General features: G+C 35.5%; 3 protein-coding genes across 3 annotated transcripts; 1 reads left to right on the top strand and 2 right to left on the bottom strand. All coding sequences in view use genetic code 12, as the record gives it.

Moving 5' to 3' along the window:
• Positions 1–1,278: 1,278 nt before the first annotated feature.
• CTRG_05089 (uncharacterized protein) lies at positions 1,279–1,650 on the top strand (the record flags this gene model as incomplete). Its single annotated transcript, XM_002550745.1, has 1 exon — positions 1,279–1,650. The coding sequence occupies one exon, from the start codon at positions 1,279–1,281 to the stop codon at positions 1,648–1,650; it is 372 nt and encodes a 123-aa protein (XP_002550791.1).
• A 5,437-nt stretch (positions 1,651–7,087) lies between these two features.
• Positions 7,088–11,050, bottom strand: CTRG_05088 (uncharacterized protein; the record flags this gene model as incomplete). Its single annotated transcript, XM_002550744.1, has 1 exon — positions 7,088–11,050. The coding sequence occupies one exon, from the start codon at positions 11,048–11,050 to the stop codon at positions 7,088–7,090; it is 3,963 nt and encodes a 1,320-aa protein (XP_002550790.1).
• Positions 11,051–11,429: 379 nt separating this feature from the next.
• Positions 11,430–12,191, bottom strand: CTRG_05087 (uncharacterized protein; the record flags this gene model as incomplete). Its single annotated transcript, XM_002550743.1, has 1 exon — positions 11,430–12,191. One exon carries the CDS (start codon positions 12,189–12,191, stop codon positions 11,430–11,432), a length of 762 nt encoding a protein of 253 aa, XP_002550789.1.
• Positions 12,192–12,520: the final 329 nt, after the last annotated feature.

Below are 12,520 nucleotides of genomic sequence, written 5' to 3'. Positions count from 1 at the left end.
CATTTTTGACTAAGCTTTTCTTTTGGTATGCCCCATACATTATTCTTTGGTATGCCAACGTCTTGTTTGGTATGCTTCTTCATGAGTTTTATGTTATGCTTCGGACCTGTTTACTTGTTATGCTCGGCCCAAATCTGTTTGATATGCTCGGGTGAAACCAATTTGATATGCTCGGCCGAAATTAGTTTGCTATGCTCGGTCTTTATTAGTTTGCTATGCTCGGCTCAATGTTTATTTGGTATGCTCGGGTAAAGCTAATTTGATATGCTCGGGTGAATATATTTTTGGTATGCTTGGTGGTCCCTATTTGATATGCTCAGTGGACCCTATTTGTTATGCTTGGTGGTCCCTATTTGTTATGCTCGGCCGAAACTAATTTGATATGCCTTTTCGAATGTTTTTTGTTATGCTCTGCTGAATTTTATTTGTTATGCCTCTTCCAACGTTTTATGGTATGCTCGGTGAACCCTGTATGTTATGCTGGGCTGGATCATATATGATATGCCCGGTGATTGTATCTAGAGTTTTGTGATTCACCGACCCTGAATGCGTCATCTTGTTGCAAGCTTTCCTAAAGTTCAATCATCAAGGGACTTGGGGTATGACCGGAACTATGTGTCGACGGTCGGAAGTGCTTAGCATGGGGAGTAAGTCAATGTTTGACAGAGGTGTCCACTTGATAGCCTGGTAATTGCCAAATCATTGTAGGAGTACCGCTCCTCAATCTGACTGACCAGGCAGTCATATATGTTTGGTAAGATCATGAATTCAAGGTGTCAATTTCCCTTTAATTATCAATGCATTATCAAGTCATCCACGGCTTCAATTGATGGATAGTAGGGTAATAGATTGACTATAGCCAACATGTAGACTAATAGATAGGATACCAGGACTAAAGCGTGAAATAAAGACAAATATTCCACACATTAAACATACCATTGGTGTACTTTATTAGCTACTTTCAAGATCCACAACCTATAATACTAATGGAGTTGTCATAACCTGTGATAGCAACAGTTGTAGCAGCTACAGAAGCTGTAGCAACGACTCTGTGATTAGTACTAGACATAATAATTACCAAATCTATTTCTGTATAAGTTTACATACAATACCATATGATAAAGCAGACGTATATACAGCTATCCATTGTGTGATCCTAGTATATCGGCTGCCCTTTTGATAACACACGTTCTGCTATTCTACCAACACACATGCAACGTACAATGCCAGTGTTTCTTCATACATTATATCAAACTTTAATTCACTATATTGGTGGTAATGGCACAACTAACGTTCTTAAGAGCATCATACACCAAAATAGATCACTATCAGTGTCATCTCATGGTCTTTGCAAGTAACTTGGGTATTGTCATTGTTGGTGTCTATTCCACTATGAAATGTCGTTTGCACCCTTTGTCGCAAGTTGAATGCTGCGTGTCGCATCTATCATGTCGCGCATATCATGTCGGATGTACCATGTCGCATCTATCATGTCGCGTATCTCGTGTCGCATCTATCATGTCGCGTATCTCGTGTCGCATCTATCATGTCGCATCAACCATGTCGCATCAACCATGTCGCTGGTTTCTACGACATGTGTATCCATGCGACACATATGACAGGCGACACAATTTGTATGCGACATTTTAAGGTTTATCCGATATAAGACATTTTTGACAGAAAAAAGTTTGACACTCAGGTAATGTCGGAACACACATTTTAGCTACCACGCGACATTGCGGAAAAGGAAAAGTAAAAGTAAAAGCGGAGATATCAGAAAGTCGCACGACTGTCGCCCTTTTTCCGTGTCGCAAAATTCTACAACTAATTGTACGTGTGGAAACTATTGCCAAACACAGCAAAGATATTTGTATAGGCATATGGAGACTGAATAAGACTTAGAATGCAGTTATTCAAATATGAGAGGTATTACGTAGGATACCGGAACACTGCTGACCCGGAAGTGGGAAATTATCGGGTCATATTGTTGGAAAGGGTCTTACATATAGATCACAAAGCCTGGCTTCCCCTTCAAGGAGGAGCATATCATTAACGAAGAATAACATAAAAGCGCTCAACTACTGGAATAACAAAAAAAGAGTGGGGCAGCTGCATAACAAAAAGATCTTTGTGTTCTATCATATCAAACTCCTGGCATAGCAAAGGTGTTTTTGTTATGCTGATTATTTCGATATGCTAGCTATTTCGATATGCTAGCTATTTCGATATGCTAGTTATTTCGATATGCTGATTATTTCGATATGCTGATTATTTGATATGTTGACTAGTTTGATACGCTGACTAGTTTGTTATGCTACTTGTTTGTTATGCTGATTATTTTGATACGCTAATTATTTTGATACGTTGACTATTTTGATATGTTGTTTATTTGTTATGTATATTATTTGATATGACATTTATTTGTTATGCTATTTATTTGATATGTCATTTGTTTGTTATGCTATTTATTTGATATGTCATTTGTTTGTCATGCTCTATATTTGTTATGCTGTGTGTTTGTTATGCCCGATATTTGGTATGCTGATTTATTTGATATGGCATTTATTTGTTATGCTCGATATTTGTTATGCTTGTTGTTCATTTTTTTTGTTACACTGCGAAACACTTTGATATGCACTAGTAAATTTATTTGTTATCCAGCTAGTTGACGTGTTTTCTGGTATGCTGGTTCTATTTATGGTATGATCGTATCTCACACTGTTTCTATACTCTATTCCTCACTTCAGTTCGTATTATATGAACGTAATTTGCAAGTACACTAATTTTCAAAATACAAACTGATGGAAAATTTTGATGGTGTTTTGCTGCAAATTTATACAGAAAACACACACCAAATAGAACACACACATATCTAGTAACTACAATGTAACACGTAGCAAAATTAACTCACACTAAGTTCAGCGTATACGTTTCCATTATCATTTCACGCTGTTTCCAGACCTCTGTGATCCTGTACTGTTAGCAGTAGACAACTTAGTGGTGCTACCAAAACACAAATTCACCACTTTGCACGACCACCGCGGAATTTCCTCTAAATGAACCAATTACAGATTAGCACCTGGTTACGGTTGCTGGAGGACAAAAGGAGACACAATGGACGTGTGTGTCTCTATTATGGTGTTGTAAAATGTTGTGTGCTGTCTAGTTGGAGTACTCATATGTGTGTTAGTGTCAATTGCAACACACAAGAACCTCTTAGTGGAGACCAACAATACCAAATGCCAGCTCAGCAATTAGAAGTAGCTATTTATACTGCATCATTTTCCTTCACCAATCTCTTGCTTGAAATCAAATTTTGGGTACTTTCTTGTGGTGGTTCCCTACACTTTTTCGGGTAATTTGCTCATGTATTTTCGGCTGTAGCAAAAGTTTTTTCTAAGGGCGTTGAATTGAAACACAGACACAGACGCAGGTATCAAACACAAAAAGGGGGTGAACTGACCATACATAAAGGTGTTTTCTGAACACTTTAATAATGGAATTGAACAAAATAGGATGGTTTTCAGTGACGTCTGGATGGTTTTAATGGTGACTTTTCTCACAATTTCAGGCCGACTTGGGTGGTTTGGAACGGTGATTCTGATGACTCCTTTTTGTACTCTCAGTGGTGGTTGTAAAAAATTTAGAAGAAATTACAGCTGGTTAGGGCAATTGTAGATGAAGTAGATCTATGCATTTCTTGTCTATGCTTGTGAACAATTAGTTTTTCTAAAGATAACGGATACAATCTGTAAATCCTTTTCTATTAATTTGCAGCAACAGAAGTATAGGTTGCATTCCTCTTCGTGTCGAATAATTGCTCTTGTAGGATATATTGTAGTTAATTCTCTGGTGGGAAACCTCATTATATCGCCAAAAAGTGGCAACTTCACTACGATTCAAGAAGTGACAACTCGCTATGTTTCAAAAAACGGGAAACTTCACTATGCTTCCAGAAATGAAAAACTTAACGATGTTGACAAATTTGGAAACTTCTACTACATTTTCAATCAGCTTTGCTGTAAACTCAGAGACTCCTTCGGGCGTAGGACACAAAATTTCACGGTGGCCAGTGCGACCTTTTCTCTCCGTCATAAAAATTTACTACCACATTTCGATGTGAGAATCTATGTTCGATGCGGGAGTGGATAGTCGAATCCAGTCCACCCATTACTGCTAGTCAATACAGCAATTGGGATTATATTCTAGATAATATAGCCACCACTAAATCTTAATGGAGGTGCAGTCCATGGGTGAACTGAAGTAGAAATGGCAATACGCTGAGTAAATTTAGAACGTCAATGCGGTAATGGGAATCTATTTTAACTACATTCTGAATGGGTTTAGGGCAACTTTGGGTACCGTTATATAGCAACATAGCCATGGAGTGGAGGTCAAACTACAAGAGAATTTGTGCGGACTAGACATTTTCTTCGGTGTCCTCGCAATTAACTCCAAGGTATAATCCACCGTCGCAAATACAATACATCTTGCTGAATTTTATCTAGCACTAATTATTCTACGTAGCTCTTCTACATATCCCGTTCAGATGTTGGTCACCTTCAGATAGCTCTTTTGCTCCTAAGCGCATCCTTTGGAGTCATAACCGGATGGCAGTAGCTGCCGAAAATTCATATAAAACTGAACATTGCTAGACCTATTTCAAGACCACCTTCGTCATGTTGGGGACATTGCTGTGCCAACATTTCTCAATTAATACTCTGATAGTAGAAGCCAACGATACCCATGTACCTGGTAATCTCAACTACAACAATTTGAAACCCAAGTACTTTAGTCAAAAAAGATATTAGTTTCAAAAGATTAGCTTCTATATCGAACAATTTTATCTTCACTTAGAATACCTGAGACAATAATCCTACAGTAATTAGCAGGCACTTCGGTTGGGAATTAAAAATATAGTCCCCTCTGGCCCAAACTTCTAATTCAAACGTCCGCTAAATACTCTTCAGTATTAAATCGCTTCGGTATTTCCTCTTCTAACTCTTGATCATCTTATGCTAAAAGTGGATGTGAACAAAATTGACATCGCAAACTTAAGCATTAATACAGATATGATTGAAGAAGCAATTTATATCGAGAATTATATTAGTGTGTTCCTGTCATAAGTATTTAACCATATATGTAATATAACTAAATAATGGTAGACCAGTTTACACAACTTCATAGCGCAGTAAACTTTGAGGAGAGTACATAATAGTATAAAGTTAAGTTGGGAAGAGTCAAGAATATAACAGCTAAGCGCCCAGAGACCATTCCTTTAGTAGAACACATCAATTCGTAACAGGTGTCTTCACCTTAATTAGAGGCCTGACTGCCAGTCCATTTCATCAATTAGTGCTTGTCTGATTATTTAGAACTTGATGCTACAGATACAAGTAGATTAACGGCAGTAACAAGTTTGGTTTTGGCAGGAAAAGCAGCCTACATTGACAATAATTGACCCGCGAATCAAGTACTATTTCCATTAGAACTGGTCCCTATCGAGATCAGTAATTAAACTAATTAAGAGAAAACCTAAATACTGCTCCGGAATTTAGAAATGTATGCTGTCTACGACCCATTACTGGCCCCATTATCATTTCTGACAGACCCCAATCATCATAGAATATTTCAGCGATATTGCAATCTGCTGTTCAACTGAAGTTCATTATTACCACCTTGATTGACATTCATCACTGGTCAATATTTGTCAAAAATGCCGGTTTGATAATAAGTACAAACATTCAGATTAGTACTCAAGGTGCGAGAAAGTTCGTGCGTATATTATGCTAATAAATGAGGTTTAATTGCTCTGAAGTTTAGCAGAAAGTGTAGGGAAACTGATAGAAATTCGACCAATAAGTGGAAGAAAAATGCGCACGAAGCTTGGCCAAAGCATCCCAAGAACGATGAATAAGGTCATTCATTTTGTTCTGTTTGTGTTTCTGAGTCGCACTTTTTCAAAGAGAAACGCATATATTTTAGCGGAGCAACTAATAGTAGGGCGTTGTTACCCTCAGATTTTCGTGCTTGAGTGATATTTTTTCGCCGTACTTGCAACCTGAGAGGCGCTCTTACTAGTGGAGTATTTTTGTCAAACGTTTATTTATTACCTGCAAATAAGGGCTTCAGGCCTATGATCACACTCTGCAGAATATTATGAACAAATAGGCATCTACATAACTACACTACTTTGAATCAACGTTAGCAATGCACAATCAAACTATTGTTACAATGAAGTTAGGAAATGAATTGGAACCAACTGTATTTTCTTTTAAATTTTTTACAACCACCACTAAGATTACAGAATCAAGTCACCAGAATCACCATTCCAAGCTACCCAAATCGGCCTGAAATTGTGAGAAAAGTCACCGTTAATACCATCCAGACGTCAGTGAAAACCGTCCTATCTTGTTCAATTCCATTATTAAAGTGTTCAGAAAACACCTTTATGTATGGTGTCACACAGTAAAACCCTAAACTGTTAAGTGATCCAAGGAAATGCAACTAACGCAGTTATTAATATAACGTAAGTTGAACAATAATCAGCGGTGGCAAAAGGGTTTCTGATAAAGCAAATGATACCAACTACGGGAATGAATGTTACTTTAAGCTAGTTGTTATAATGAACCTTCACTTAAGTTAAGTCTAAATCTAGTAAATCGTATAATCAGATAATTACTCTTAAACGTCGATACTCTATAAAAGTCATATATAAGAATAATCTGTTTTTCTCTTCACTTAAATAGTTTCTCTAACTAATGCTCCTGCATATAGTCATCTCACGTTATTGCCACTAATTTGTCAATTCAACAAATTCCAACTAATTTATCTTAATGTTACTTTAGTTAAATAACCACCATAATTCATAACTTGTCGAGTTCTAACAATTTAGGATTGTTCGACTCGTTGTCACAGATTTGTAACAAACACAATAACTTTACGTCAAGTGCAGTTACCCTGTGACAGGCTCCCCGGGGTTAGTATAATAACAACATCATTCAAAACCAACATCACCAATCTGGTGACTTATCATTAAAAATAATCACCAACCTTTAAAACCCATAAATTCCGTATTCCAATGGTCTCATTTTCGTGATATAAATGGTTTTATCATTTCCCTAGAATATGGTCTTCCCATGAGTGTACCATCAAGTTCTTCAAGCCAATAAATCCGATCACCACGACTTGCAACTTTATATGGACCTGCCCATTTCTCTTCTAGTTTCTTAGCATGTGAAGCAAAAGGATTCTTTAATGGTCTATCATACACCAATACCCAATCTCCTGGTTCAATCTTTTTGTTTGACTCATTCTTATTATCAACTATCTGTTTGTATCTGGATCTGTTTCTTTCTGTTGAAATATATGCTGATTGATATTGTGATTCCCTAAACTGTAGTTGTTGAAACCTAAATTTAAATAATTCTTCCTGGGTATATAATTTATCATCTGGAATTTTCTCGCAAAGCAAATCTAAACTTGTATAACCCATGTATCCATATAGAAGATATTGAGGAGTAAATCCAGTGGTAGATTTGACGGTATTCCTATCAGTTTTTAAAGCAGTGGGTAAGTATTTCCTCCAATCCAATTCCTTTGGTAATTTCTTTAGGAATGATATTATAGCAACATGTCCTCTTTCACTAATTGCATTTCCCATTGGATGGAATTGAATACTTTTTGCATGTTCCACATTGTAATAATTTAAAAGTCTATCAATTATTTTGTTGTTAAATTCACTCCCATTGTCACTCTTGAATCTAGACACCATGCCATATCTGCAAAGTATGTCTTTATAAAGGAAATCAGCAATCTTTTCAGCTTCCAAACTGTCTAACACCGTTGCCTCCGCCCAAAAGGAAAATTCATCTCTTGCAATAACCAAATAGTAATCCCCAATGTGAACAGAATCACAAATGACAGTTTGGAATAATCCTCCCGGTCTTGTAATTCTTAAGGAATCCCGTGTTTTTGTTGGAGAATCATATTTTTGACATGTTTCACAGGAAGATATATATGCTAATAATTTTTGGTATAAATTTGGAATGTAAAATTGAAGATTCAATTTATCAAAAAGGGTATGAATCTTCATATGTCCCCCTTGGTCATGAGCCACTTCAAAAATTTTGAATAATTCAGTATCATTCATCACTACTAATCTGGAGAATTGACCCTTAGAACCAAGTTTGTAGAGCTTTCCATCAGCAATGTAAAATTCCATTGCTCGATAAATAAATTGCTGTCGAATTTTCTTAGAAGTTTGATATTCTTCGGGGACTTGAAGATGTTGTAGATAATGTTTAATAGCATTTAAGCTATAATTTTTGTATTTGAAACAATCATTCGTTATTTCTGAAATGTTCACTTGTATTTCTAGTTTCAGTCTGAAATCATCAATAGCTTGATAAAAATCCTCAGATAACAAAATTGATTTATTTGGATTATGAACCCTGGTGAATGTATCCGCTAGGATGTTTAAATCAGTGGGAATGTGTTTTAATTCAATGTCAAAATTTCTAATTGTATTTAACCACCTCCAGAGTCGATTAACTTGGTGCTGATTGTCGAGACGACCATTGATTAATTTAACAGCTGATTGGTTATCACAGAACACTTCAATCTTTCCTGGGTAATCTAGAAAATGATATTGTAGGTGGGTTAAACCTAAATAAATGGAGAAGATTTCCTTCTCATAAATAGTATAACGCAGTTCAGCATTCTTGAACCCGCCTGAAATACAATCAATGAGATATTTGTTCCCTTCCTTGTCTTCTTGTTGTAATACACAAGCCCAAGTACTTATACTAGCATCTGTATATAGTTGTAGTTTCCTATCGTTTTTCATACTTGAAATGTGTGGACCATGTAATAATGATTTCTTTAAGAAATTGAAATTCAAAAGTTCTTCATCAGTCAATTTAATAGTTTTGATTCCTTCTTTTCGACATTTATTTAATAATTGATACAAAGGTTTTAATATTTCACTGAGTCCAGGTAGAAAAGATCGATAATAATTTGATACTCCGATGATTCGATCTAATTGTTTAATGTCAGTAGGCGGTGGTAACTCCTCTAGTGCTTGTAATCTTGATTTTAGAGGTCTAACCCCTTGTTCCGAAACTTGAAATCCTAAAAAACTAGTGGAACTCTTCCCAATTTCTATCTTATTTGCATTTAACTTTAAACCATGATCTTTTAATATAGTAAATAATCTTATAATTTTATCAATATGCTCAAAATTTGCATTTGGATCCAGCTTTTTTCTTTTATTACCTGGGATGCAAATATCATCCAAAAATGAGAACACTTCCTTTGCCATAGGTTGCAACATCTTATTCATAATTCCTGAAAAGATAGATACCAGATTACGAAAACCCTGCGGGAGTCGTTTCATGCGGAGACAACCGATTGGTGAATTAAAAGTAGTAAGATCTCTAGATGACTCCAGGATCTCCAATTGATAGTATGCATTACTGATATCGAACTTACTAAAAATTTCACCTTCAGCTAAATTTGATATGATATCATGTATGTTTGGTGGTATATTGGCTTCCAACGGAATGTATTCATTGAGGATACGTAGATCCAAGAGTAATCTTAAACTACCATTACTCTTCCGTATACAGAATACTGGATTCCGATACTTAGAGTTTTCAGCAAATTCAATTTGGTCTGTTTTTAACATAGTTCGTAATAAATCTATCATCTCAGCTCTTTTTGATCCAACGGGGTACCCTTTTAACATCCAAGGTTTGTGTTCTCCAATGGGAATTTTAATTGGTTCGAAACCGTCACCTTTAAATTTACCGATATCATTCTCATGTAGTTGGAAGACTTCTTTAACTTCTTGAACCTTTTCCATAAAATATGCCTTCTCTTCGTCATCGAAAATGGATTTGTCCAATATCGATTTTAACTTTTCATCTATATCTATCACTTCGGAATTATAAGATTCTAATATCCCTAAATTTTCGTCTAATAGTTTGTAAGTGATTGGAACTTGATTGTAAGTAAATTGGATGTTCTTTTCATCGGATTTGGCATCGGCATAGACAACTTCAAAATGGGTTTTATCCTTAAAAGCCATCCCTATAATCAACCTGTCAGAGGGTAAACTATCATGTACTAATAATGTTATTGGTAATTCATGGCAACCGATTTTAATCCAAGTTTTGACCAAATCTTTGATTTTTCCTTGACCAGGATTAATCCCAGAAATCACAGCTGAAAATGGTTGTGTTTTTAATTTTAATTCTTCAACAACATTTCTTGATATTAGATTTGCCATCGATCCTGGATCATACAAGGCTGTTAATTCTTTTGATTTTATCTGGACTTTAAATTTTATAAGTGGTTTTGAGATTTCTTCATCTTCTCTGGTAAGACTAGCATTAAAAGATTCAAGTTTATATTCTGATTCATCATCAGTTTCGGATTCATTATCATCTTGACCTTCTTCACAAATGTCGAAACTTGCTAGTTCAAGTAAATTTTCTTGTTCAGTCCCTTCTGTCTCTTCTGTTAGCACTAAGTTTGATTCCAACCTATTATTTAACTTCAATGGATCTACCAATATAGCCTTAGTTCTTTTATTTATATAGCTCCTAAATTCTGGACTTAAACCAAGTAGATCTTTTGCTTCTAATGTTATTTGCATTTTATCATGGATTTTTTCTAACAACTTATTTTTGTCTGCAGTCGTTAAATAATATTGACTGACTCTTTGTCTACGTGTCCTCTTTTCAGTTGATTTCAATTTTCTAGCAACATCATTATTTTCTGTTGCAATATCGTTCCTCGATTCTTGAATTACAAAATCTGGATGTTTTTGGAGTTTTGAATTTTGTTCTTCCTGATCCTTGGATTCCTCCCCACTTGAATTGTTATCATTTGATTGTAGATAATCAGATAATACCTTTTGTTCAATGATGGAATCATTTTCTTGTAACAGTTTTAATTCTTTATCTATCTGTTGTGATGAAGGCTTGAATTTTAAATCTGAATTGTTTTCAGGAATATAATCTGGATCACCCATATTTCCCTTCATATCAACATCATCAACATCATCGCCATCATCAGCAGCATCATCACCGTTATTAGTATTAACATCAACATCAACATCAACGTCAAAATCAGTATCAGCCTCCTTATCCTTTTGTGGTAATGGGGTAGTGGGGTCTGACTTCTGTCTCTCATTCTGGTAACTTCTCAATTCTTCATTTAATTTATTAAGCTTGTGGGTGGACAGCCTTTGCTCCTTCCATTTAGACGACGATTTTGTTTCGACCCGGCCCTTTTGTTTTCCTATTCCTTTAATTGCCAGAACATTAACTTCAAGATCATCTTCTTCTGAGTTCTGAATATTAGTGTTACCGTCTACATCGTGATGTATTTCTGCTGTAGATGCTTTATATGAACCTTGACGTTCAATGCCTCCCAGTGATCTCCAAAACTTCTTTAAATTTATCAATCAAATTTTCCCCACGTTCAAGTGGGAATTCTTTCAGTTCATCGTGAATGTATCTGTACTTTCCTTGTTTAAACTTTATCTTGGTACTTAATTTTTCTGATAAGGGACAGGTTCGGTAATTATGTTCACTCAGCCCACAGATATTACAGTACGGGGAATATTTCTTCCCATCTTTCTTCACTTGTGATTTATGAGATTTGTCTTTATTATCTCCTTTCTTTGTACCTTTTGAGTTGAATTTCCCATTTGTGAGTTTATTTACTTTTTGAAAAGCTTTGGTAAATTCTACCCAGGCCTTTTCATAATCTAATTCTATCTCCAAAGCTAATTCATGGGTGGACATCACTGCAAAACTAATAGATTCTAATTCACTTTGGATAGCTTGATTACTAATCCTTTTTAAAATTAATTGATAAGCTAATGGATACTTGGAATGGATTGCTCTGAACATCTCGATCCAATTAATATTGCTTATATGTGTATCGATATCTCTTTGGTATCTACTAATAAATATCAGGATATTTGTCAAGGCAACCTTTTCATTTTCTGCATCCTCTAATTCTTGTGTAATTGAGGCGACTATATCTTTGGTTTCTCTCTTAGGTATCTCACTGTTTATGTAGTTTACCAAGATACCAAACTGTATTGGATGATCAATCTCACCATCTAATTCAATTGCATTGGAAGCAACTCTTTGAAATTCTTTATCTTGGATCATAGAGCATGCTTGATGGACATGATTTTTGAGTTGGATGTCTGGAATTAAAAATTTTACTTTAAGGTATACCGTATGACGGATATAATTTAAAAGATGAGCAAAATTCTTTATATTTGAAGGAGGCGGGATTTTTTTCAACTTGGAATTTTCAAATATTTCTTTCTCCCTTTTTGTTCTATTCTCTTTGTTTTTCAATTCCGAAAATAATTTCAATAAAGTTCGTTCGTTTTTCACTGTTGGGTTCTTTATATCTTCCAACTGAAACACAGTAGATATATCAGCTTCCCTATGTATCCACCTGTCTAAGCATGCATTAAATGTATTAGTGG

This window comes from Candida tropicalis, assembly GCF_000006335.3.
Source record: "Candida tropicalis MYA-3404 genomic scaffold supercont3.7, whole genome shotgun sequence".
Classification (NCBI taxonomy): Eukaryota; Fungi; Ascomycota; class Pichiomycetes; order Serinales; family Debaryomycetaceae; genus Candida; species Candida tropicalis.
The sequence above is the reverse complement of the archived record's forward strand: the minus strand, read 5'-3'. Positions and strand labels throughout refer to the sequence as shown.